The sequence below is a fragment of the Carassius auratus genome, unplaced genomic scaffold (genome assembly GCF_003368295.1).
Source record: "Carassius auratus strain Wakin unplaced genomic scaffold, ASM336829v1 scaf_tig00014308, whole genome shotgun sequence".
NCBI lineage: Eukaryota > Metazoa > Chordata > Actinopteri > Cypriniformes > Cyprinidae > Carassius > Carassius auratus.
Window position 1 is genome coordinate 274,080 of NW_020524488.1, and position 24,791 is coordinate 298,870.

Below are 24,791 nucleotides of genomic sequence, written 5' to 3' on the forward strand. Positions count from 1 at the left end.
GAACTTGTTCACTTGGCAATTTCAAAGCAAAGGCTTGCGTATCAGTGATCTGGAAATGAATCCCAAATATTTGTTCAGTGTTTAGTTAAATATGATGTTCACTTTGTCCAGTCAAAGAGGGTCATGCTTCCTTTACTCTAGCCTGCTGTCTGTAACTATTGTTACATTTTGCAGCATTCAGTACTGAATGTTTGTGGTAAATTGAGTCTTTCCCTGTAAAAAAATAAATAAATCAGATTTAGGTCACACAAGAAAACAAAAATATTATTAGAAGTGTTACATCCTTGCTTCTACTGTGCGAATGAGGCATTGTAAGACCTATAACATGATGCAACTGGTTGTAATTCTTTTGTTATATTATTCTGTTTGTTAGGGTGTTCTGTGTTTGGTATTTAAGTTTGTAATTTTAGTTTAATGTGATCTAGTGATATGGTTAATTGTAATGATTAAAATGACTGATAAAATAAGAAATCACAAAATTTGTACTGTAAATAGTAGGAATGGTATGCAAAATATATGACAAACTGCCAGTGGATGTGACTGGCGTTTGATGGCAGCCTAGTGGCAAATCTGGGCATGAAAACCAATAAGAAGGCAGGGTATCTGTATGGGATTGAGGGGCTGGGTGACTTAAATACTTAAAGTAAAAGTATTGACCGCAGCCATGGTAATATTGGACTGATATGATCATATTATCTGGACCTGGTTAGAACTCTGGCTGCAGTGTTTTAAACAAACTACAGCTTATTTATGGAAACAATCGGGCATCCAGCCAGAAGTGCATTACAATAATCAGGTTTCAAAGTTATGAATGCATGAGCTAACATTTCTGCATCTAGAAAGAATATTCTGTATCTCAAGTGTTTCTGAGGTGAAAAAAATGCAGCGATGTGCTCAATAGGGTTAAATTCAAATTTCTTTAAGGGAGGTTTAAGGGTCATGTCCTAGAGATAGGGAGGAGTTAATAATATTAAGCAAAGGTTCAGAAACTGCAGGATGCATCATCATGATATACGGCAACTGTTGGTTGCAATTTTCTTTCTAATATTCTTTATCTTTTCGGTGAGAAAAGTAATCGCTGCTGTTCTGCAGTGGGTTATCAGATTCAAGAAATGCCTGGTTCCTAGTTAATCTGGCCACTGTGCTAAACGATACCTGTGATTATGCTGGTTATTTTCTGATAGAATTTGACATTTAGAAAATATTCAGATTGTTTTTCTCCCATTTGCATTTATTTTTCTTTGCGTCTTTCTTAAGAGAGGCTGTTATATATATAATATATATATATATATATATATATATATATATTAGTACAATTAAATAATTGAATTAAGTCCGCTCCGAATGAACAACCAGTGAGCTACTGACTATAATTGTATGTCCCTTATCTACATACTTGGTAACACTAACAGATCAATGTCAAATTGAGTTCCAAGCCAATGGGTGACATGTCCTTGGAGCAGTCAATCAGAACGTCTTTGTGGAATAACCAGTGAAGCCAATTTCATAATCCATGTTCTGAAGAGCTAATGGGGTCATTGATGGAAGAACTGGACCAGATGGGTCGGTGCTGAAGTGATTTATATAACCTTAAACATGAGCAGGTCCTCAGGGGAAATAATAACAGGCTATGAAGACTTTTGGGGATCAAGTTGTTTTTGTAAGATCAGTGGGCACATTTATATCTTGCAGTATACTTGGACAAATAATTTTTACTAAGTTTGGTTTTTCCTAGTGAGAAAACTTTCTTTCGGTGTCATGTGGGCAAATTCGCCTGCTTGGTTGAAGACCTCAATTCCAGTTCTGATCAGCTGTAATTAATTTGCTGGTTTATAAATTGCTTAATTTACATAATTTCTACAGTGAATAATTTGTTAAAATTTTAGGTAGTGTTTGCAAATTAGGCACAGACATGTCTTTGTGAGTCAGGATTACTTTCCTCCTCATGCCGTTTTTTTCGTAGGTGTCAAACGTCCACACTTAATTTAAAGAAAACTGTTAAAACTACTAGTACCTATTTTTTTTAAGTCTAACTTTTAAACTAACTGTTAAAACTGATAGTTAAAAACTGCTGTGCTTCTATTGAAAATCTATTGATTGTTTTTTTTTCTTTCTTTCTTATTTTTAACAGACAGCATTAAAAAAGGAAGCGCGTGGATGGCCTGGTCAACAGTTAAAGGAGGACCAGGCACGGATGCTCTTGATTCTAGTTTGAACATGTCCTTATGAATATTTACAATACTTATTCTATAGTTTTTAATTATAAAATTTAAAACCACATAAGACCATGAGTAGTTCCTCATTACTTTGGTTAGGTCAGTATAGGGAACATTTAAGATTTAATTCTATTATAAAATATATATCTTTCCTTAAGTTATTCTTTATTTTTTTATGAGGAGAATATCTAGAGAATACCTCAACCATAATTTTATACGGATTCATTGGTGATTTAATAATGCCTGATTTAATTAATTAATAAATATTTGCATTTGTATATATTTTTATATTATAATTATGTTGCAGTGAAATAAATATAAATTCATTTAATTAGGTGTCTTAAAGACCTCAGCCTTAACTGTGAACGGTGTTCATCTTATATTTCTCAAGTGTTTCATCAGGGCTGTATGGGATTTTCATTTTCAGGAATGGAGACTCAATCCATTACATTTTGGTTTTTGGACCAAAATGGCTTTGAGAGTTTTAGCCCTTGTATAATATCTAACAGGAAAGTCCTAATGCTGTAAAGCAGGGATTTCAGCAGGGTTTAACATGAAGCCTACAGTAAAATCAATGAACAATCAATCTCAATTTCACATCAGTGGGGTTTTCACAGTACTACCCTTGGGAAAGGTTTTAAGAGCATTTCAAAGAATAATAATATAAGTTTGACCTTAACTCTAGTCTAAGACCCAGTTAGTTTTTGTGTGTGCATTTTTCTGTGTTGAGTTTGGTTTATGACTGAGTAAACCGTTGCAATTATAAAGTATTATAGGTCTAGATTAAAATCCAGTTTTTGTCTCGCAACAGAACTGCAAATGTACCCTAGTTGGAAAGGGAGCTGCAGGACATAGATGCATCTATGTATATGTATATCAGTGATGGACTGGCTTTGTCTTGCATAATTGTCATGGAGATGCCAGTGATGTAGTAAAGGCAGGGTGCCTGATGAGTAATAGCAGGTGATGGAGAGAGATGGATAAATTGCAGATGGTGCTTTTTGGCTGTCAACAAAGCCAGGCTGTTTTCTGAGAGAAGATCTATTAGCACAAATGAGAATCATGCCACAACTCTCTCCGTTCCTGCCATGCTCTCTCACGCCATCTCACTTTTGCTCTCTCCCTGACATGCTTCGTCATTTTATTTTCTCAGTCCCCCTCCTCATGTTTGCTCGCTTTCTTTCTCACGCATTCATGCCCAAACAAATGCTAATCGAGGGGGATGAAAGAAAGCAAATAGCTTCAAATCAATATTTAAATGAAGATAAAATGAATGGACTTATAAATATGTGGAAGCTTCACCCTGGTTTCTCCCATTCAGTCCCATTCTGGTGTAAATGTCATCTTTGTTTGATGAAAGCGCAGCTTCACGACTGGCAGAATTGACAGCTTGTATTTCGGGCCTTTTTATCCTGCACTTTTGTGACTAAAATCGATGCTTTAAAAAAAAAAATCCTAATTCTGTAACTTTATTTTATTTTACAGTTTGCTCTCTTCTAGACGATGGAAGAGGCAACTGTTTAGCCGAATATATTTAAAGACCGTTCACTTCACTTTTCAACTATCTTACCTCTCCAGTATCTCTGCTTTCATCCACATGCACATTTAATTCCATGGGTTAGTGACACTCATGTTTTGCAGAGATGATCAGATCATATTGTCAAGAGAAGCCCTGATGTGAGCAGTGTGCTCAGCTTTGATAATTTCATTATAAATGTGGTCGCGGTGGGATCAGCCATAACAGTCCTCAAGTGGTGATTAATAGAAAAGATAATGAGTGATTAATTACCGTGGTGCCATAAGGGCCCATTAGAGCGGAAGTCATTGAAGAGACCTCTTTGTGTCAGTGGCGAATAGACACCCCCACAGAGACAGTGCTGTTGGCCTGATATGAGCGCCATCAAGGACGTCACCACCTTCTTGTGTTTTATGTTTGTCATGGACACTGGAAGAAGTTTGTTCTGTGATTTCTGAGGTTGAGCGGACTTTCAGAGATTCATAAAAAAACACTGACATATCTGAATCTGTCTAATCTGAATGGCTTTCTAGTAGACTGTTCATGCATTTGGCAGATGCTTTTATCTGAAGCAGCTTACATTGCATTTAAGGTATTTTTGCTTTCAGTGGTATTTGAATCCATGACTTTGTCATTGTTAGGTGCTGTGTTTCCACAGTTTGAGCTTCAGGAAAGCTTATCCATATGATCTTGTTTTTAATTGCCAAATTACAGTATCATTTAATGTAGATGCCTATTCAGCCTCAATGTCTTTTAATGAGTTTTAAAGATCTGTTGCAGGGGTTGAAGATTTATAATCTTGAAAGAATTCATTGATCAATTAAACTTTAATGCAGGGCTTCAAACAAAAAAATCGTGTAAGGAGCCATTTGCTCCTATAAAAAAAAAAATCATTTTTTTAACCTTTATAGAGGGCATTCTTCCCCTAAACTCATAAATACTTAATCTTTCATTTTAGATTCTTACAACTAAGACCTAAAATCTTGTTAAGAAGAAACCGTTGTATTAATGATTATGAACGCGAATTTGAACAATATTGTCAATATGACAGCTGACCGCTTTACCCGTTGTAGCTTGTTCAACTTGTACATGAATAGACACTGCTGTTCCACACTTCTCTCTCTCTCTCGCGCGCGCTGCACAACAGCTGCATTTATCAGGTCTGTGTAAGTGCTGCTGTGCGGCAGAGATGAGGACTGTTTAAAACATTTTTTTTTTGATGCGCATAGTCTGTTTAATTTGTGAACATAGTAAATGATGCGATCAGGAAAAAAGGCATTACATGCTCATTTTTTTGTTATAACATATAAATACATAGGCCTAGTCACCAGTGGCGGCCTTAACAAAAACTTAACTCACAATTTAATATTTTTGGTTACAAATGCAACCGTTTTAGTTGCAGTTTGGAGCACTATAATGGTACATGCTGCCATTGTTAAAAGATAAGTTAGCATGTGGAAAGCTTACAGAAGACTTATAGTACACAGTGTTCATAGAAATTGACTGTTCACTTCAGTTCATTGAGTGCAAAGCTTCTTAGTTTGCCTGCTTTTAACCATCAGTCACTTATGAGTGCTATAATCAAGACACTTAAAGGCATGTGGTGTTTTTTTTTATTGTAGTGAATTATATATAAAGTGAAGTACTGCTATCTAACAGAGTTTTTTTCAAATTACATAAACTTTTGTTTTTCTTTTATCATTTATCATGTTCCTTCTGGTTTGAGGAAAAAAAAAAGTTTCCAATTATTAAGGAAATATTTTTAAAGAAAACATGGGATTGTCTTGTGATCATTTTTCTAAAATATTTAAACTCATATTTAATTACTTTTATTTAGCTTTTATTACTTAAATGTTTTTGGTTGCTTATATGAAGTCCCCATTCATGCATATGTGTGGACACTAACATGTTTGTCAGGACTTGAACATGGTACAGAATTGCTGTGAAACCAGGAAAGTGACAGTACCTCAGGAGTTGTCTCTTGTTAGTTTAACACAGCACGCTTTTGTGTGCGTCACAAATCCAATAGCAGTCAGACTTGTCCTTGGTTCCCCAATCAGCCCGCATTTAGATATTGATTCGACTGTGGGTGTGGACCACTCCATGTTTTGTGTGTGTGCTTTAACTACTGATTATCCAGAAATGATAGAGGCATCACCTGCGACTTCTCCATCGCTCTGAAGTGAGAGAAGCTGATTTGGAGTGTTCTATTAAGTACAGCGTCTTTCAAAGTTTGTCTCCAGGGCAGAAGCTTGCATTTACTACCTATCTGATGAAGTCTTGTTCATTATTTTTTGATGTTATTATTGTTGATAATGAAATGAAATGAGACATTTAAGCAGGGTTTTTAGATCTTTTTAAGATGCATATTGAATGTTATACTGAAAAAGTATTTTAATTGTTCCTTGAGGAATTCTCTTATATGGAAAAAGTGCTGTGTGATTGAATGCTCTATGTTCCACTATATTGATCTTTTCTACCCATGTCACACCTGCAAATGCTCATGAATGCTTAATCTCTTTCATTCTCTTGACATCTACACAGTCTGATTTGCAGATGAGAAGTTTGTTTTTATAAATATATAGATTTGACCTTCAGAAGTACTTCTGACTTGGGCCATCTCATCTCCTCCTCTGTGCACAAGTGAGGAAAGTTGTGCACCATGTGCACATGATAGATAAACTGTGTCTATCATAGAGGCAAAATAAACAGTGTGCCATTGGTTATGGATGGGATTTTGTATGAAGGTTGTGAATTCTGCTTTTTTATGAGAACCAGCCAGTCAGTGGAGTGGAGAAATTACAGGGAATGCATCATTAATTAAACTCCTCCACTGGAATACTGATGCTCACACAATCAATGGCAAAATAATTGCTTGTCATGGATGTTGTGGCAAGAGAAATTTACTTCCAGTCTTCACAGACATTTGATTAGCCAATTTTTTTTATTTTATATGGAACAAATGAATTATTCAACCACCTGTTTCTAGAGCTGTCAATGGCCTCTTTCGTTCACTTTCTATCTCTTTCTATCATTTTATGCTTCATTCTGTTTTGCATGTTCTCCTCTTCTCTTTTCGTAACCTTTTACTTCCTGTTTGTCTTAAACATCAGTATCCCTGCATTCTGGCTCACAGTGTATCTCAGGGTGCTATTTGGTTTTTCTGTTTTCAATAAATATCAGTCACTGATCTTTCTGTGAGTCGTGTCATTTATGCTATCAGTCACCACTTGTAATCTTACATATGAGATTTTGGCAGAAAACTGACATCTTAGAGTCCTTTGAAATTATGAAGTTTATGTACAGATATTTACTAATGTATCATATATTTTTTCCTCTTCTTCTTTAAATTCTTACTCTTTCTGCTACAGCAACTGATGAGGGAAAGGCAGCAGATGGCCAGTCGTCCTTTTGCCTCAGTTGCGGTGACACTGGATGTGGGCGGCACTCAAGTTGAACTGCTTCAGGGTGGAATCGAGGTTAGTTTGACCTTTGAACCTTGAATCTGTTACTTTACTCGATGAAAGGTTAGCCAATATACAGTATCAAATGTTCTCTATATTTAGAAAATGATTTTCAAGACAGTATATATACACCAGTTTTTATGGATCTGAAATAGCCTTTTTCTCCTCATGTGAAACTACAGTTTTTCCAATCGGCTACTATTTCTATTTAAAAATTAAAACAAATTGAAAAATCTTATTAAAAATAATCTATGCATGTTTTCATCACTGTATGTATGTATGTATGTGTGTGTGTGTATATAAATATATACCTTTATAATTAACTTAATGAGGTTTTCGATGTAAACGATGAGCAATACCAGGCAGAGACCGTTCTGTTTGACAGCTCTAATTTAAGTGCATTGCCATTCATAGCTGTTACACAACAGACACACACACAGACCTGTGAGAGCTGATGTACCTGCTACTCAGCAGAGACGTTAAAAACACACGTCCAGCAGCACTTGATGTGCCTCTCCAGAATCCATTAGTGTGGAGTGGAGTGGTGCTCAGTGGGCTGTTGGAGGACACGCCACAAATGAAGAGAGCAGAAAACAACATACTCATCGATCCCCCAGCTGAACGCTGTTCAACGTGGATCTTTTTAAACAAACTTTAGTTTCACTCTTACAGGCACACAGCTCTCGTTTGTGGGGACATCAGCCTTGTGATAAGAGCAACTTAAGTTCTGTAAAATTGCATCCACAAGAGAACTGTTGAGAATTGTAGGGTTTTTTTTTTTGCTAAGTTGTTTTGATAATCAACATTTTTGCTTCAGATGATACAGTACCTCGTATCTTGTTTTGGTGAGAGAGTCTGTTTGGTCAAAGCTCCTCATTTTACTAAAGGCATCCTCAGAGCATGTCGTTCCTTTTCTAAAAAAACTGTTATGTTTCATCACTTTTCAAGTTCTGTCAGCTTTGTAGTGGAAACAGAGAGACCTTTTAAGAATGGATTCCCTGCTGTTCACTTTTCAGCCTCAGAGGTTTAATTTCGACCAGTGCAAATCTCCCAAGCAGTTGCCACAAACGCACAGGCTCACCTCAAGAGACCCGTTATGACCCCGCCACCTTTCTGGAGCTCATTCCCTCAAAGCTTTCATTGCAATAACATTTTAAGTTTGTATTAAAAATTAGCCAGGGACCATTTTAATGAAACACAATCAAACCCAAAAGCAAATGCTTAGTAGTGGATCAAAATTTTCCAGAATATTGTCCACTGTCGATTCCAGAGCTTTTCTTCTACATGTTTCTCTACTGAGCAAATGTTTCTGTTTATTACATCTTGGTATGAAATCCTTAAGCATAGAGTAAGTTTTAATCTTGTAGCGTATGCGTCCCCTCAAGTTGTTCTTCCCCAGCATTCATCATGTGCTTGGTGATCAACATTGACACTTCTTGGAGTCTGTTGATGCAGATCCAGATGTTGGCCCCACTTTGCTGGGATCTGGCAGCAGCTGAAGGTGAAAGGAGGGAAATGAGAGCAATTCAGTTCAATAAAGGTTAATGAGACAGCATCTGGTGTTGTTGAATTGTTTAGAATAACCTGCTAATAAAAAAGAGAGGACAATCCAGACGGTTCAGCACAGTAATATGTGCCTGTAGCTCAACTTCTGTCTGTAGTTATCGCAGATTTGCTCACCCAAGACAGATGTTAATATAAGGTTTAACCAAGACTTGTTTGAGTCATTTCTGTACAGTAGCTGTGAAGTTTATAGGCCTGTTGTAATATGGATTTGACTGCATGTCTAAACACCTGCTAACCACTAAGCCTCAAATATTTAGAAAGCCTTAACATTATACTTTACCCAATAATTCATTATATAATAATGCATATAATACGTATATAATAATGAAAGCCAGTGCCGGTTTGGACTTTCTATTAAAATATTCTTCATTTTGTTTTCTGCAGAAGAAAGTAAGTCATACAGATTTGTATTGACATAGGGGTGAGTGAATATTAAAAGAATTAAAATTTTGAGAGAATTGATAGAATTTTGAATATTGATAGAATTAAATATTGTGCAAGATCATTTATAGCAAAAGTGAAGAGATGATGGATAGACAGGAAGGGAATGGGATTGGGACATACCTAGTGGTGTAACAGTACACAGAATTGACAGATCGGTTTGTACCATGCCTCTATCTTCAAATAAAAGTCTGTTATGCATGCTGAATCCAGCTGCTATTTGCACTGTAGATTATTGTGCTGTTGTAAATGGGGAAAATGTTTAGCAAAAAGTATATGCACTCAGCAGTCTGTGAAGTTTAACGGAGACTCAGGATGTCAGGGTGAGCCTTTTTTGCAAAATTGAAATGCATGACTTTCTAACATCTACATATAAAGACACAACTGTAAGAATTTAAGTAATGCACTGTGGAAAATGTGTCTCTAATGCATTAAACAGCTCATGCATCTGACAGGAGGGCAAGGCCCTTTAAACTATATGCTTATGAATTTGTTTGAAGTGCTTAATATAAATTGGATTGCGCTGTTTTCCAACAACAACCGTATCATCTCTGTTAATTTTTAAATGCATTTAAAGCATCAAAGCATAATACATATAAACAGTATTATCCTACATATCCTGTGTCTCATTAAAAAATTTTCCTTATACACTTTATTCATTACAGAGTTTCTAAATACTTTAGACACACACAGAAGTTGTATATAAGTGGATAAAATAACATTGCATTCATTTGGTATACATGCGTGCAGAACCGAAAGAGCCATACCGACATTTTTTTAGACAAAGCATAGACAATATTGAACCTGCCTGCTCACTGTCCCGCACGATTTTTGCAATATACATGACGAAAATGCTTCTTCTCTAACTCTACATGGTCAGTTTGCATCTGCCACAGGTCATGGTTAGGCCACTCTGGCTTTGCATTAGGCAAGACTGGTCTGGTTTGTGTTGGGCTTACTGGACTGGAGAAAAAAAATTGTTGTGCATCGAGGTCAGCAGAAGTGCGTTATAAGGCCAATGTGAGGCTGGCTATTTTAAAATGGTGCAGATGACACAGATGCTGCTCTGCCATCATGACCAGCGCACAACATATGGGCCCGTTAACAGTTTTCGAGTATGATGGATGGAGGCTGTCACCAGGCAACAAAGAGAGGGCTGTTTAAATTATACTGTGTACATAGCCGTTCTTGTGTTTAAGAGTGCTCAATAGTTAGCTCTTATATACAGACCGGTGCTGTATGCTCCCTGTCACTGTGAATACTGCTGTTAGCCATGCAAATGAGATGCTCTGCCAGCCATTAAAAGCTGGAGAAACACATAGATGAAGAGGACTGTCCTGTTGCTTTATGACCTTGTTTGCATTTCCATTTTCATTCTCTGCTGCTTAATACTCACAGCAGCAGTAGCTTATCGGCAGCATCTTCGGCAGCAGATATTGTGATACATATTTTTAAACGTGTAAAGAGAAGAGAGGAAATTAAAGTTGGATGGAACAAAGAGACCAAAATAATGAAATGAGATAGAATGCAGTCATAAGAATACTAGAAATTCACCAGTTGGCCACATTGAGAGATACAAGATGGAAAACCAGTAAATTAAATATATAAAGACAAAGCGAGACATGAAGACATGGCCCATAAAGTGTCTCTCATCAGCCTGTTTGTCTCCCTGACCATTTTGAATGTGGCTCAATGGCGCGGAGTTGTTTCATCAGGTTAGTCAATGTAGGAGAGTGCGATGGAGTTGGCCCTCAATTAGTTGTAAACCATCAGGGCTGTACGAGACATCTGTTTTATATCTTTTTATAGCCTTTCATGTTTTTTTCCCAAGACAAAATGTGCAAGTCTGTCATAAGTATTCAGTTTTCTGGATTTGACCCTCATTTTCATAGTCATAGGGTGAGTGTTTTTGTAAAATGAAGTTTTAAGAGTTTACTTTTTTGGCTTATTCATGAGCAGGGCTGTTGATGTGGATGATCTTTGTTAAAGTTGTGATGCTTAATATTTTTGTGAAAACCATGATACTTTACTTTTAGGATTGGTTTTTATAAATGGACTACTTTAATAATCAACATTTGAGTCAATATTATATATTATAAATGCCTTTACTGTCACTTTTTTGATCAATTTATTGTGTCCTTGACTGTTAAATAAAATCTTATTGACCCCATTTTTTTTTAGCTTTTGTAAATGCAATATTTATAATACCATGGACTTGCACATAGTCTATAGTATAGTGCCTAAAAGGTAAAGTCCAATCACTCATAAAAGTAAAAGCTCTTCTCAAAATGGCCCAATATTAGAGTTATGAATTTATGAAAACCTTTCAAATGACCTTCTCCAGTGCATTATTGCAGCATGTGTGCTGTAATGTCATCCGCTGTAATCTTGTTTTTCTAACTAACCTTAGCTGAGCTTGCGATTAGGACTCTAAACAGGGTTGTTATTCATTAGCTGTGTCATATCAATGCTTTCTAAACGGCCTACAATTGGATTACTCTAATCTGTATGGTGCAAAGCTAATGTGAATGAGACAAATATCACTGAATCCGAAACCATAAGTGCATGAAAATAGATTTGTCTGATTGTTTGGAGTTGTTTGGTGGAATGAAGATCTTGTAAGTTGGTTTTATACGGTTTATACATTGAATACATAATATAAATTATACAAACTCAAAGCAGACTAATGAGAACCTTTTAGGGTCTTTTTGTGTCCGGTATTATGTGATGGATGTTTTATAGGCATTCTATAAATAGGATTCATCTTTGATGGATTGCTTTTGTTGTGTAAAGGAGTAGTTTTGAGCCTTGTGGTGTGAATTGATTTATTTTATACACTAAACTATATTTTATAAAAAAAAGAATAATAATTAATCAAGCAATATTTAATAAAAACATTTTAGGTATAAAAGACAAGCTACATGCTATAGAAAACATTTTAAAAGATGTACCCTACATTTACAGTACACTAACAGAACAAACATTCAAATGTTACAAAGCAATGAACAACATGTTTTTTTTTTTTTCTTTCTTGCATGTTTGGGTGTGAAATTGAAATGGATCTTTAACTACCAAGCTCAGACAATAGCACTGGCCAGAAATGGGTGTGCAAGTGCAGGGTTGAAATTGGCGAGAAGTAATTAAGTGTTATATTTAGCAGTAATCACTAACTGTAATTGGTGTGTTTTGCCAGAAATAATGAGGTTTTCTTTATCATTCAAAAGCAAGAGGATTCATCTGTGTATAATGGTTGGTGTGAAGGGTCTTGAGGCCACTGTCAAACCATTGTGGTTTGTTCTGTCTATCACGTATTATAAATATGGTGCTCTGTGGTGGATTAGAGACTAGACCCCTAAAGTCTGGCTAGCAGAGCAAATGATTGTATCGACATCCATCTTTATGGTTAAATTTTTTTCCATGGTGTAAACCTAACCTTGTCCTTAAGATCGTAGGCCTTTAGTAAGGGAAGGATATATCTCTACAGACTACAGACTGATTTTGATGATGAAATAACATGCAGTGTGAACGAGAGAGAGAAAATCGAGAAAAAACAATGATATTCTTACACGGTGGAATCAAGGAGCTAGAAGGGAAGCTAGACGCCCCCTGCCACCCCTGTCACTCAGAAACAATGGCTTTGAACTTTTTAAGTGCAGCACAAGTGGCCTCTTTTCCTCTCAAAGAGACAGATATTGCTCTGATAACAGCCTCTTTCTACTGGGCTTGACGGACATCACTGTCAGTGCAAGCTTAATTTGACCTTTCACAAGCCCCTCAACGCCTGTGCCTTCATGTTCCATGTGTTCTCTCACAAAATGAGAGAAAGCGATAGGCTTGGGCATTTTTTCGTTTAAGAACAATACATTCTCTATGATTTTATTAGGCAATAAAAAAAATTGCCTTGCCAAAAAGGTTATGCTTTTGTGCATTTGTTCCCCACTTTCTTGCTGTGTGGTTTGGGTCATTGTCATGTTGAAAGGTAAACCTTCCCATTGACAACTTTCTGGCATACTGTAGGGCATCAGATATTCCTCGACAGTTTGATGGTATTTTGCCCCTTCCGTTTTTCATTCTATCCTGACAAGTGCTCCAGTCCCTGCTGCAGAGAAACATCCCCATAACAGGACATTACCACCTCCATACTTTACTGTAGGAATGCTGTTATTTGGAGGGTGAGCTGTATTTGACCCAGGGAGGGTCTGTGTTGTACCAAATACCTTCCACTTCTTAATAAAAGACTTTACTGTGCTTCTAGGCATTGATAAAGCCATTTAAATGTTTTTATATCCATCTCCTGACTTGTGCCTGTATTGTTAATTGAAAATGAAAAATGGATATAGGCAGATTTTGACTGTCTGTTTTTGGTTGTGTGATACGATGCAATAGGACACACCCACACACCCCCACACACACAAAACATTTGAATGATTTGCATATCAATACAAAGCCACAGAGAGCTCATTTAAATGTATTTTGCTTGCTTCAATAGTTGCCATAATTATATAGAGGTGGGAAAGGGCCAGATTTGTATGACATATTCCTGCTTTAGAGCAATGTACCCTAGGGTAACTTTGTTGTTTTGACGGCTGGCGCTAAATTCATAGACTCGATTAGGACCAGAAAATAATAGTTGGTGTCTGTTCACTTTTTTTCATATTAAAGCTTCATTTTGTGGAGAGCCATTGGCTGCCAAAGTCTATGTTCCAGCATCACGTTCTTGAAAGAGCTCTTGAAGAGGCACTCTCTTTAAATAGTGAATAAAGCCACTCTACAGCTGATTCAGAGTGTGTGTGGAAGGCCAGAGATGAGAGTGTATTAATGAGCTTAGGGAATCTTAAAGACAATATCCCACACACACAACATCACACGTGTGCTTTATTCATTGGCAAGGACATTTATGACTCCCTTTGTCATTAAAACACATAAAACCATTGACAAATCCTTTTAGAAAAGCATATGTATGTAAGTGGACCAGCACTGAATAATCTGTAATGTGAGATAAAAGATGACATTTTACGATCACAATTGCCTATGGCTTCCTTCCTCCTCATCCCACTGTGTTGCATCAGAGACCCACTGATGCATACTTCTATCCACGGCAGCTCCCACTGAAGAGCTGGTGCTACAACACGACCTGAGTTGGTAGTCGACCACCTGAAATGTCACAGATTTTCTCCGCCTGTGTGTGCACTATGTGAACTTTGAAAGTGGCTTGCATTGAGTTTTGAGTTTCAGGGAGATGATTTGTTACTGAGATTATCAGGATGTGGATTTTCCTTTTCTGTCGACGTACGAGAGACATCCTACAATCTCGGCTCACACTGAGTAATGTGACATTTGTGACTGATGGTGATGTGTTCAGGAGGAGGCTTGTTATAGATGACACATTTCCTCTCCTCTGATCTCCACACAGGGACCGCCCAAGCCAGTTGCCGTGGAACCCTGTTCAGGGGGTAAAGCTGCAGTGCTCACAGTGCTAATGAGACTCCCAAGAGTGGCATCTGGTGTTCCTCCACCCGGCCAGTCAGGTCAGTAATTTTGAAAGGTGTCCCCACTTTATATGTACCTTGTTTTACATGGAGCCTTTCTAAAACAGTAGGGCATTGTCTTTTTGAATAACAGTATCTGCCAAATGCATAAATGTAAATCTATAAGCATCTGATGCATTATTATATCATGGTGCACCTCCTTATTTTGCTCACAGATTATTAGATATACACAAAATTAAGCTAGGAGCATTGTGCACACTCAAAATACTTTATTATAACAATTTTTAGTCCGTTGAAATAAAGTAAATGGCTCATTGTTCTAAAATTCTTCTTAAGGATGTACCATTATTATAAATCAGGCCAACACCAATAAGACAGTAATTATTTTGGTGCTGTGGCTAATATCACAATTCTTAACCTTAAATTATTTTTGCTAAAAAAACAAAACAAAACTCTAATGCTAATTATTAATATTAATTTGGAGATTTGTTCAAGATTAACAGCGGTAATAAATGATTAAATTATAATTAAATTGTTAATTTTCTAGTGTTACTAGCGTTAAAGCAATGAATTATATAATTTTATTAATTTATAATATAATTAATTATTAAATTATTAGTGTTGAAGATTTTCCTTTTAGTGAGCATTACAACAAAAGGTAATCTAAGTTTACAAATTGAAAAAATATAAAATATCGAACCATACTGATATAGTAAACAAAAATCTCAGATTTCCACAGGAGACTGATATTGTACTGATGAATTGTGCATCCCAATTTTTCATGTTTTTTGGTGGTTTATCCTCCAGGTGTGCTTGGTAAGTTTATCTCTAGCATAAACCTTGACTGAAATGTCAAACTCTGACATGGTACAGGTAGCTTCTCGGTTAATGTTTTACACCAAATTAACATGCCCGCTGCTCACTTATTATGTTGCAGTCTGGTTCTTTCCCTGTGTGGGAATTAATCTCATGCAAGAAGTCAGAGAAGTTATCCAGTGTCCAGGTCATATCCACTTACACCACTATGAGTCTGAATGTCTCCTGTCTATAGCCTGAATAAAAAAGATCCAGTCTGTTAAACCTTTTTTGACCAAGAAAATCTGAGAAGATATTGCACCTCTCAGTGTCCTTGACTCTTAGACAAAGGATTGTCTTGTAACAAACAAACACACCTCTACCAATGTACAAACAAACAAATTAATTCAATGATTGTGTCCAGTTTCTGTATTTTTCCCTCATCTTTTTCATTCACCTTCACCTGACAACTCTTTTTCAGAGAGCTTGTACTGACATCTCACACGCGCATATATTTAGACAGAGGTGCTTTAAAAGCCATGACAGCTGGAGGTCTGTCTCATAGAACTCTGTCTGGCTTTGAGAACTACAGAAGGATAAGATTGGACTAAGAATAAAAACCTTTTACCCCCTCTTCGTCTCAGCAGGGCTGTCAGTCAACATGCTGCTTTATGGGACCTTGTCCCTTTAAGCTTGACTTCCTCCCCAGGAACTTGACTGATCTGGAGAAGAAAAAACAATAACTTTTGTTTCAGTAAAGCTTCTCTAATAGCTTCTCTTTTGTTTGACAAGCACAAAATAGATGCAGCATATAACAGCACATAACAACAACTGATATGCACAAAAAGAGTGTTTTGGTGATATCTAAAGAAAGTTGGATCTGTCGAGACTGAGCTTTGTTGTAATTTCTTGGCACTAACAACTTTAGAGTGGCTTGAAGTTCGTCATGAGCACTTTTGGAGAGAGTAACATCAGATATAGAGAGAGAAATAAAAGGAGAGAGAGACTGAGGTGTAAAAATGCACTTTGTCGTCAAAGAGCTTTGTTTTGGGTAATCTTTTTGGAAGTTTCACAGCAGGATGGATGTGTAGGTATTTGTCTTCTAGGATAAAGCGGTGTATCACCTGATCCTGATAATGAAACATGGTAACCCCTTTATACAGTATATATATATAACTGAAACAGCCTCTCACTCGACCTAGCGCTGGGACATGATAATGAACTCAGACAACAGATCACTTCTAACCATATTGATTATATTCACAGATCCTATGAGTTTTCCATGGTGCTGAAGGTCTTTCTCGTTTTGCACATTGCTAACAAAATCAACTGGATGTTTGCTCATTACATGCATGTGTGATCAAATAAGTGACCTCTTTCCCTTCTCATTGGGATTTCAGTAGGAAAACATCCATGACTGGCTTTATATAACACTAAATAATTTTGTTGAAGCAATATAAAGAAAAAATGTGGATATATGTGCTTGTAGTATTTCTTAATGTTTGGGTTTTTGACATCTAAAATTCAAGAATTTCTGAAGCCATTTTCGCAGCTCAGCAAGTTAGCAAACTTTTGTATTCTAAAATCCTCACAATCTGACCCGAGTTAATCTAGCAGCATTTTTTATTTTTTATTTTACTGACCTACCCTTACTGACACATGTCCGAGCCTTTTTGACCTGAATTGTGATCAGTTAAAGTTCATGCAAAACCAGCTCTAAAAGCACACCAATAACAGGCTTACACTGCACACTTCCCCTGAACTGTTCTGTTGACAGACGTGTAGTTTTCACATTCCTCCCTGAGGCCCAGGTGTGATGGGTAATAAATCGATGTAGGGCAGTGTGTAACTGTCTGAGGCTCAGGTTGTTCTTGGATGTAAATCCTCTTTGCCTGAACGCTTGAAGCTCCGGCTTCACACTGGTGTGCTGAATTCAATTCCTTTTGCCCTGGCCTGTCTGAAGTAATGAATTGTTCCCCTCTGATAATTGTATTGCTTCAATAGCAGGGAGGGAGCAGTGCCAGACTAGCACCGAAGTGGCAGTTTGTGTTTGCAGGATGATTTGTGAGATGCTGCTCTGAAAAATGGCTTTGGGGTTGCGGCCATGGTTTTGACCACAACAGTCTGTGACAGAATCCTGGCGCGAAACATAGGGTGCTGGGAATTTAGCTCAATTCAAACCCCCATCCCCATCCTAGAATGAGAGAGGGTGGCCACAGAATTTAAAAAAGTGATGCTTCTTGAAACCAGTGACCTTGACATTGAACAAGGAGTAGTTTCCAAATTTTCCAAGGCTCTTCTTTATGCATGAAGTGTCAAAAATTGGTCTTTAAAAATGAAAGAACTGATGGTTGTTCTTTTGAAAGAGATGGCTTTAAGTTACCATTGTCCCTTTTTTAAATAACTTTGCTTTGACATGCAAATGAACCGTTTTTGCTTTTGAACGCTCTCTGCGACTCTGACCCTGAGCTTGCTTTGTTCTGTGTCGTCTGCAGGTATAGCCATCGCCAGTGCTCTTATCGACACGTCCCAGCAGAAGCCCATGGACTTCAAAGAGAAAAGCCAAGGCTTGAAGAACCGCAAAGCTCTGCCTCCAGCTCACCAGGGCACCTGTGTTTGAATCGTCTGAGGCCTCGGCGGGCTGTCCTTTACCACAGAGACCTCCTCTCTTGTGCTGCTTCAGGCAGACGGAGGCCTAGAGCAGCCCTATGTGAGGGGGGTGACAGAGTGCCCTGTATTTCCACTGCACATACACTTTATCTCTCCACGTCAATTGAAAATAGATCTCGTCCATTTCAAACGACCTTGGTTTCGCCATCTGCTCAAGCTCAAACATTACAAGTTCGACTTCATCTGAACAAATCGACAGGCTGCTTTTTGATTCAGTTGTGCCCTTTCCCTACGGTGATATCGGTCTTCTCGAGGCCTTCTGACCATTGAGGGTCTCTCTAATGGTCTCCCATCAGCTGTACACCAAGCACAGATGTGCCTCTAGCATAGTTTGTACATTATGGACCAGAGTGTCTTTCTAAACCAGAAGTAGCGTTCTGGTAGTCTCGGATGGTTGCCGGTTTTGTGTACGGGTTTCTCACCTATTTCTATGCTCGCCAACTAGACTTCTGTTTTTCAAAATTTTTTACTATTTTGACATTTTATTTAAGAGATGGACTACATGTTTACCATGGCGTGGAAGCTATCTGTTGTGTAAGCTAATGACGTTCTGCTGCTGATAGCCTCATGCTTGGTAAACTTGAGTTGGGAGTAGATCACATCTGTTTTTAGCTAGGTAGGTTTCACATATTTCATTCTTGCGCTCTTCTTGTGAAGACTTTGCATGGACCACTCACACTATGCTTGAAAATTTGAAACGTTTTGTGGGTTACGTGTCACACGAAGAACTTCTTCATGTCTTGAAATATTGCACATGTTAGCTGGACCATAATGTAGAGGAGACAGCTGGTGCGGGTGAAACCGAGTGTCGGTCGTAAATCACAGAGATAAGTCATACTAGAGGATGAAATCGTGTCTCGTTGAACTGACAAACCTGGAGAATTTACTTCAGCAGATGCATCACAACGGGTGTATAGTATTAAGGAAATGCTAGGGAACTTATTTTTATTGTCATTTTGCAGCGGTACAGATTTAAATGAACAATGACTCATAACTTTGCAGTAATGCTTCATTTCTTTATAAGGAACTTTTGTATTCTTAAGTTTCACGTATTGTGAACGTCAACATAGGGCGATTTCGAGGAGACCAGCAGGTGAGGGTGTATTTAGACGGTTTCTACATTCAAGGATTGAAGTCTTAAAGCAGTGAGAGCTTTCTGAGAGCAGGTTTACCAGGACTCACCATACAACTGGATCTGAATCTTCTGAAGTCCTCAGCCTTGCTCTACCTGATTAACGCATCTTTAGGACTGAGCCTGAGCCTGAGCCTTCGTGGGTAAAACAGGACGTCCAGGTGACTATGTTTTCCTCTGTGGCAACAGCAAAAAGTGTACAGCATCCTTATCATCACTCGTTTGCTTTAGATGGACTTGAACATTTGAATCTAATGTGAATTGCTCTTTTTCTCGTCATGTAGCCACTTCAATGTTTTTGTTTGTATTTTTTTGCTGGTAATAAAGGATATTAAAAGGTCAATAGGTATTTTAGGTCCACCCTCTGTACATGACGTCGATGAGAAATAATCATGTCTTTTACAATGTTTGACTGTTTTTGTATCTGATTGATTCCTGTGTAATACCTCTGATTTGATTCTTAGGTTACTCATGTAACTAACTCAGTTCATGTTGGTGTCTATTTTTAGGGCTAGATGTAAACAGAAGCTGCTTATCTAGATTATTCTGGGCATTTAGAACTTACTTTTCAGGTCACGATGTGTTAGGAATTGAGTTTTGGAGCTGTTTTGTATTTTGAAGTGAGTAAGAGATTCCCACAGGAACTCTACAGACTGATTACACAGGAATCATTTCACTGTACCTGAGAGGGAAAAAAAAGACCGATTCATTCATCCCTCAGTGCATATCATTAATCTTCATTGTATTTTACAGATGAATGGAAAAATAAAACACTTGAATATTCAGAAGTCCTTGGATCATTCCAGCACATGTGAATACACAGAGCTCGTCTCAAGGCTTTAAAGGGCTGATCTGATCTGTGCCTGTTATCTGTGTTCTGTAATACAGTTTTAGTGGCCTGTTATTTTACCACAGTCAAGGGGTGTTAGTCAGCAATGTGAAATTGATTGCCTAAAACCCACAGCTTTGAGTGCCTTTGCTTTCATAAAATGGTAACAGCAGCAATATGAAAAAAATGCCAATGTTCAATTGATACAATTCATCCATCAAGCAGTTCATTAACCTAACTAGGGTTTTTTGCCTTTGCCAAGCAACATAACAATCATAGAGAGAGAAGCTTGGCGAATTAATACAAAATTGTATTAATAACCTTTCACACAGTGTGTGTATTGAAATAGTTCTGATCTTGGATTCTGTCTGGACTCTGCCACATTACAGATCTGATAACATCCTCAAGATAGTAGCTATTATGATGCAAAACACCTTATAGTCATATCACTGCATGGCTCCCATAATGTATTCTTTTTGTTGCAATTCAGCGTTCCATTATTCTAAGGAGTGGTAAGGCGCCACCTGTTTGCATAATAATATACATTTTTATTAACTGATATGTTGATATATTCACAATATAGCACCATTGTTGAAATTAACTAATACTATTAAAACAGTCTTTGGTAAAAAAATATATAAGATGAAAAAAAAACAACAACTTGAAATTAGAAAATGTAGAAAATTAGAAATGTTGCATTGAAAATTTATAAAAATAAGTTTGAGTAATTTATTATTATTATTATTAATAAACTTAACTATTGAACATTGGTGTTTTATCATAGGGGTTTTGCCACTACGAAGTATTAGGATCCAATTTTTGTCATCAAATCAATCCAAAAATCAGCCTGTAAAGATGAGGGACAACCCCTTGTGACTTATATTGCTTTTATATTGCTACAGTCTAAAACATGGTTCATCCAATCCATTTTTAAAGCCATAATAGTCTGATAATATTACATGTCTATCCCAAATTAGGGTTGATGCATGATGTCCAGTGCATATTCTAGATCCCTGAAGGGTGTTTCATATACACCTTTCTTCCATCCGCCTCACTGTGACAGTCACCAGACCTGGCTAGTCACTCGGCTAGGCACAGGTTGACATAGACTGAATGAGCTGTCACGGCTGACTAATGCCCATAAAGACACTCAGAGGAGATGTATGGATAACTCTGCAGATCTGCGCGTGCATGTGTGTTTTTCCAGCCTGCTGATGGGAGACAGCCGTAGCATCACACCATGTATCAAAGGCAGTGATGGATAAGCCGGTCTTGTTTTTGCATTTTCCATGTCAAAGCGTTCCTCGCTGTCTTCTGGAAACCATTCAATACCAAGCCTACTCATTAGTCTTTGGTCAACGCTGCTTGAACTCAGGATAACATTTGAATTTGTGATCAGATGCAATCAATGCTGAAGTGATGACAGCATGGGGACTGTTAAAAGAAATATAAAATTACCCAAGCATCCGTTTTCCTCCTGACTCCTCCCTTTGTCTATTTTTCACCTGATCCCATATTTTGATGAGCTATTGAGACGTGCCATTTCCGTATAGATGAATCTTTCATGATCAGTCGTATAAGTCAGTGGGTTGGGGATTCATGGAGTGTGTATCCGGTGCGGCTGTGTATCTCTGGGTGTGTCAGTGGACGAGTGCCGTGAGAGATGCCTCGTACCTTTATTGCTTTTAGTTGACAGGAAATGCCCAGTGTAAATCAAGGTGGCTGGCAGTAACATTAAGAGATATTAATGAGAGTGTGGCCTGTTGGTAATACAGGAGGTGAGAGAGAATGAGTGATGCCTGTAACACAGAGACCTGCGAGGAGGAGGATGGGTTTGACAAAAAACGGCTTCTCTGGGACACTTTATTTTATGTGGAAAGTTTTCATTTATTTCATTTATATGTGAATATATATATAAGCATAGTGCTAAAATGGAATGTTCCAAATAAAATACGGGTTCAGTCTGTGGCATGCCTTAACTTGTTACACAAAATAATCTCGAATATTGTAAATAACATTCTGTAAAAATGAAGTAAATAATAAAGTAATAATAATAATAGTGAGCACATTATCTGTAGCTTTTATAATCTGCAGATTATAGAGTGCTGCATGGGTGATTAATTTTTGTAGGCCATTGCAATTTAGCACTACAGGTTTGATCGCCTATACTGTATGAAGGTTTTTTTAATATTTTATTATTATTTTTTTTATATTAATGCCTGAAATAAATTGGATAACATGTTTAAGATATTTTCACGCTCTATTTTATGATTTACAAGTAATACACCTTTCTGATTAAAAAATATATATATATTTTACTTGTCTTGTAAATGGTGGTTGATAACAAGTGGATAAAAGGGATTAGATTAATAATCATAATGCCAAACAGGTAAACTCATCTATACGCTACTGTTTTTGCAGCCTCGTCGTGTTTATAATCATAATCTTGCACACTTTTTTCCTTTCTTTTTTTTCTGTAAGAGATAAACAGATCAATCCCACAGGATTTTACATTGGTAAACTCATCATACACCTAGAACAGCAGTCTCCTTACCAAAATAAAGATTTAGACAACTTTATAGAATTGAATAATTGTTTTGCCCCATATAGACTTATACATTATGTGACTTATTTTATCAGTTCATACTCACTTCCGTGTTGGCCTATAAAAATACACCATCGCTGCACCAATGTGCTCATTTAAACATATAAAGCACAGTGTTAAAACCTAGTATCTGTTCTAGGTTTAGAGCTGTGCAGTCTCCTATGAAATGACACTTTTCTCTGTGATTTTCTTGAGAGTTTGGGTTTCACATAGTTCCCTCAGAAGTAAATTTTGCCCATGGTCAAGGTCTAAGACATGCAGATGATAATTTTCTCTTTTGTTCCACTATGTTTTCTTGTGGCTATACTTTCAAGGGCTTATTATTTTGAACTTTTGAAATAATCAGCCAACAGAAACCCTTTATGAAACTGCATGTCACAAATCCTGCTGACCCTGCAGAAGACATGAATGCTCCCTGTGAATTATCTCACTCGTGGCATTATTTCCCTTCTGATGTCAGCTGATTTTTTTTTCCTGCTTGATTGCAAGCAGAAACTAGACAGACCTGGTCCTTGTCTTTCTGAATTCAAGACCCCTTTAAAGAAAGCTGGGCATATGGCACTGAAGACCATGCAGAAGCCAGACATTACGCCTAATTGCTGTTGGTAATAACAAAGAGCCTCCTATCTTCAGCTTCCCAAACTCTTCTATGAGTCACGTCCCTGTCTCATCTCAGTGTCCCTTTGCCAACTTCCATCCTCACTTTGCTTTCAAGCTATGAAAAATAACCCATGAATAATCGTCATGTACAGCATGTTGAGTGCATGCTGGGCGTAGGTCGACCCTTTCACCTTTCCACCCTCACATATGAAATATTTAACAAATGATCTTAAGACTATAATCCTCATTTTAGAGGTCAGAGTTCAGAGATCACAAGCCACAAGCACATATGTCTTAGGAAAACGACATATAATCCATTTAAAAACAAGTTAGGTATGGCCACACTTGGAGTTCTTGACTGACCCTTCTCCCCATGTATCCATCTGTCTTTGCTAGTCCCTTTGTCTGATGTTAAGCAGTCAAAATATAGTATAAAATAATAATTTTAACCAAGATGCAGTTGCTGTTGTAAAGAATGTGAATTACAATTTGAAAAATAGGTATGCACCCTTGTTAAATGTTTTTCTGTTTAAATAAATCAACTTTATTTTGTCTTAATAATTGAAACACAAAATACTGAAATTAGAATGAAAATGACATTCCTTTTTTGCTAAGTATTACATTTCACAGTGTTATTAAATGCTTAATATTTAAAGATTGAGCATCTGGTAGAATACATAATCAAACACAAATAAACTTTTAAAATTTAAATAATAAAATAATATGCTAACCAACGTGGTAATTTATTATGCATCCCTATTAAATATGGTGCAGCACATTTAGCAGGTGGTTAAGTTGGATTGTTGCTGAATATAACAGATCTTTGTGTTGTTTTGTGTAAAACTTGCATTCTAGTTCTTCAAGTAGTTTCTTGTAATGTGAAAGACTTTAGGAGTTCTCACATCTTCTCGGTGTTATCAATGAATCAAATCACTAACCCACTGTATTACCTGTGCCCTTCTGTAGCTTTGAAGGAAATCAATAACAAACAGCACCTGAAACCCTGACATTTACCACAAATGAGATAAAAAAAAGTACAGTCGTAAGTTTAGCAGTTGTCACTTTTGCGGAATAGTAAAATAATTGTAAAATTATGTTCTCTTAAAAAAAAAAAAGAGCAATATCAGCAGGCGGCAAAGTCAAGGGTGAGGTATTAGATGCGAGTTCCTGTCTGAGAGCAGACAGTACACACTGATTACATTGTTCTGCATCTTCTGTGCCTCTCACAATTATTTTAGTCTTTCGCTGAGGTTTTGCGTGTGGGTGTGCTTGTTTTGTGCAAAGGAGGTATTCTAAAGTATTTTTTAATCAAACAGACCAGACACCCAGCTCATAAAATCATGTTCATTTATTTGATGCAGTATCATTTTTCATTCCTGCTTCACAGCTCATATTGTGCTTGATGCAAATCTGTCATGCTCCGCAATTACAATGGTGCATTGTGATCTCCTTCTTTCAAACAGACTCC

The 24,791-nt window shown here is 37.2% G+C and overlaps 1 protein-coding gene across 1 annotated transcript in view; it reads left to right on the plus strand.

The window, feature by feature from the left end:
- The window catches only part of LOC113074313 (attractin-like protein 1), an 85,725-nt gene extending 65,651 nt beyond the window's left edge, over positions 1–20,074 (plus strand). The window contains exons 27-29 of the mRNA XM_026247112.1: positions 7,104–7,211; positions 14,617–14,731; positions 17,983–20,074. Of these exons, the coding sequence (XP_026102897.1) occupies positions 7,104–7,211; positions 14,617–14,731; positions 17,983–18,107 (348 nt within the window). The 3' untranslated portion in view covers positions 18,108–20,074. The remainder of the gene's footprint in view (positions 1–7,103; positions 7,212–14,616; positions 14,732–17,982) is intronic.
- The last annotated feature ends 4,717 nt before the right edge of the window (positions 20,075–24,791 follow it).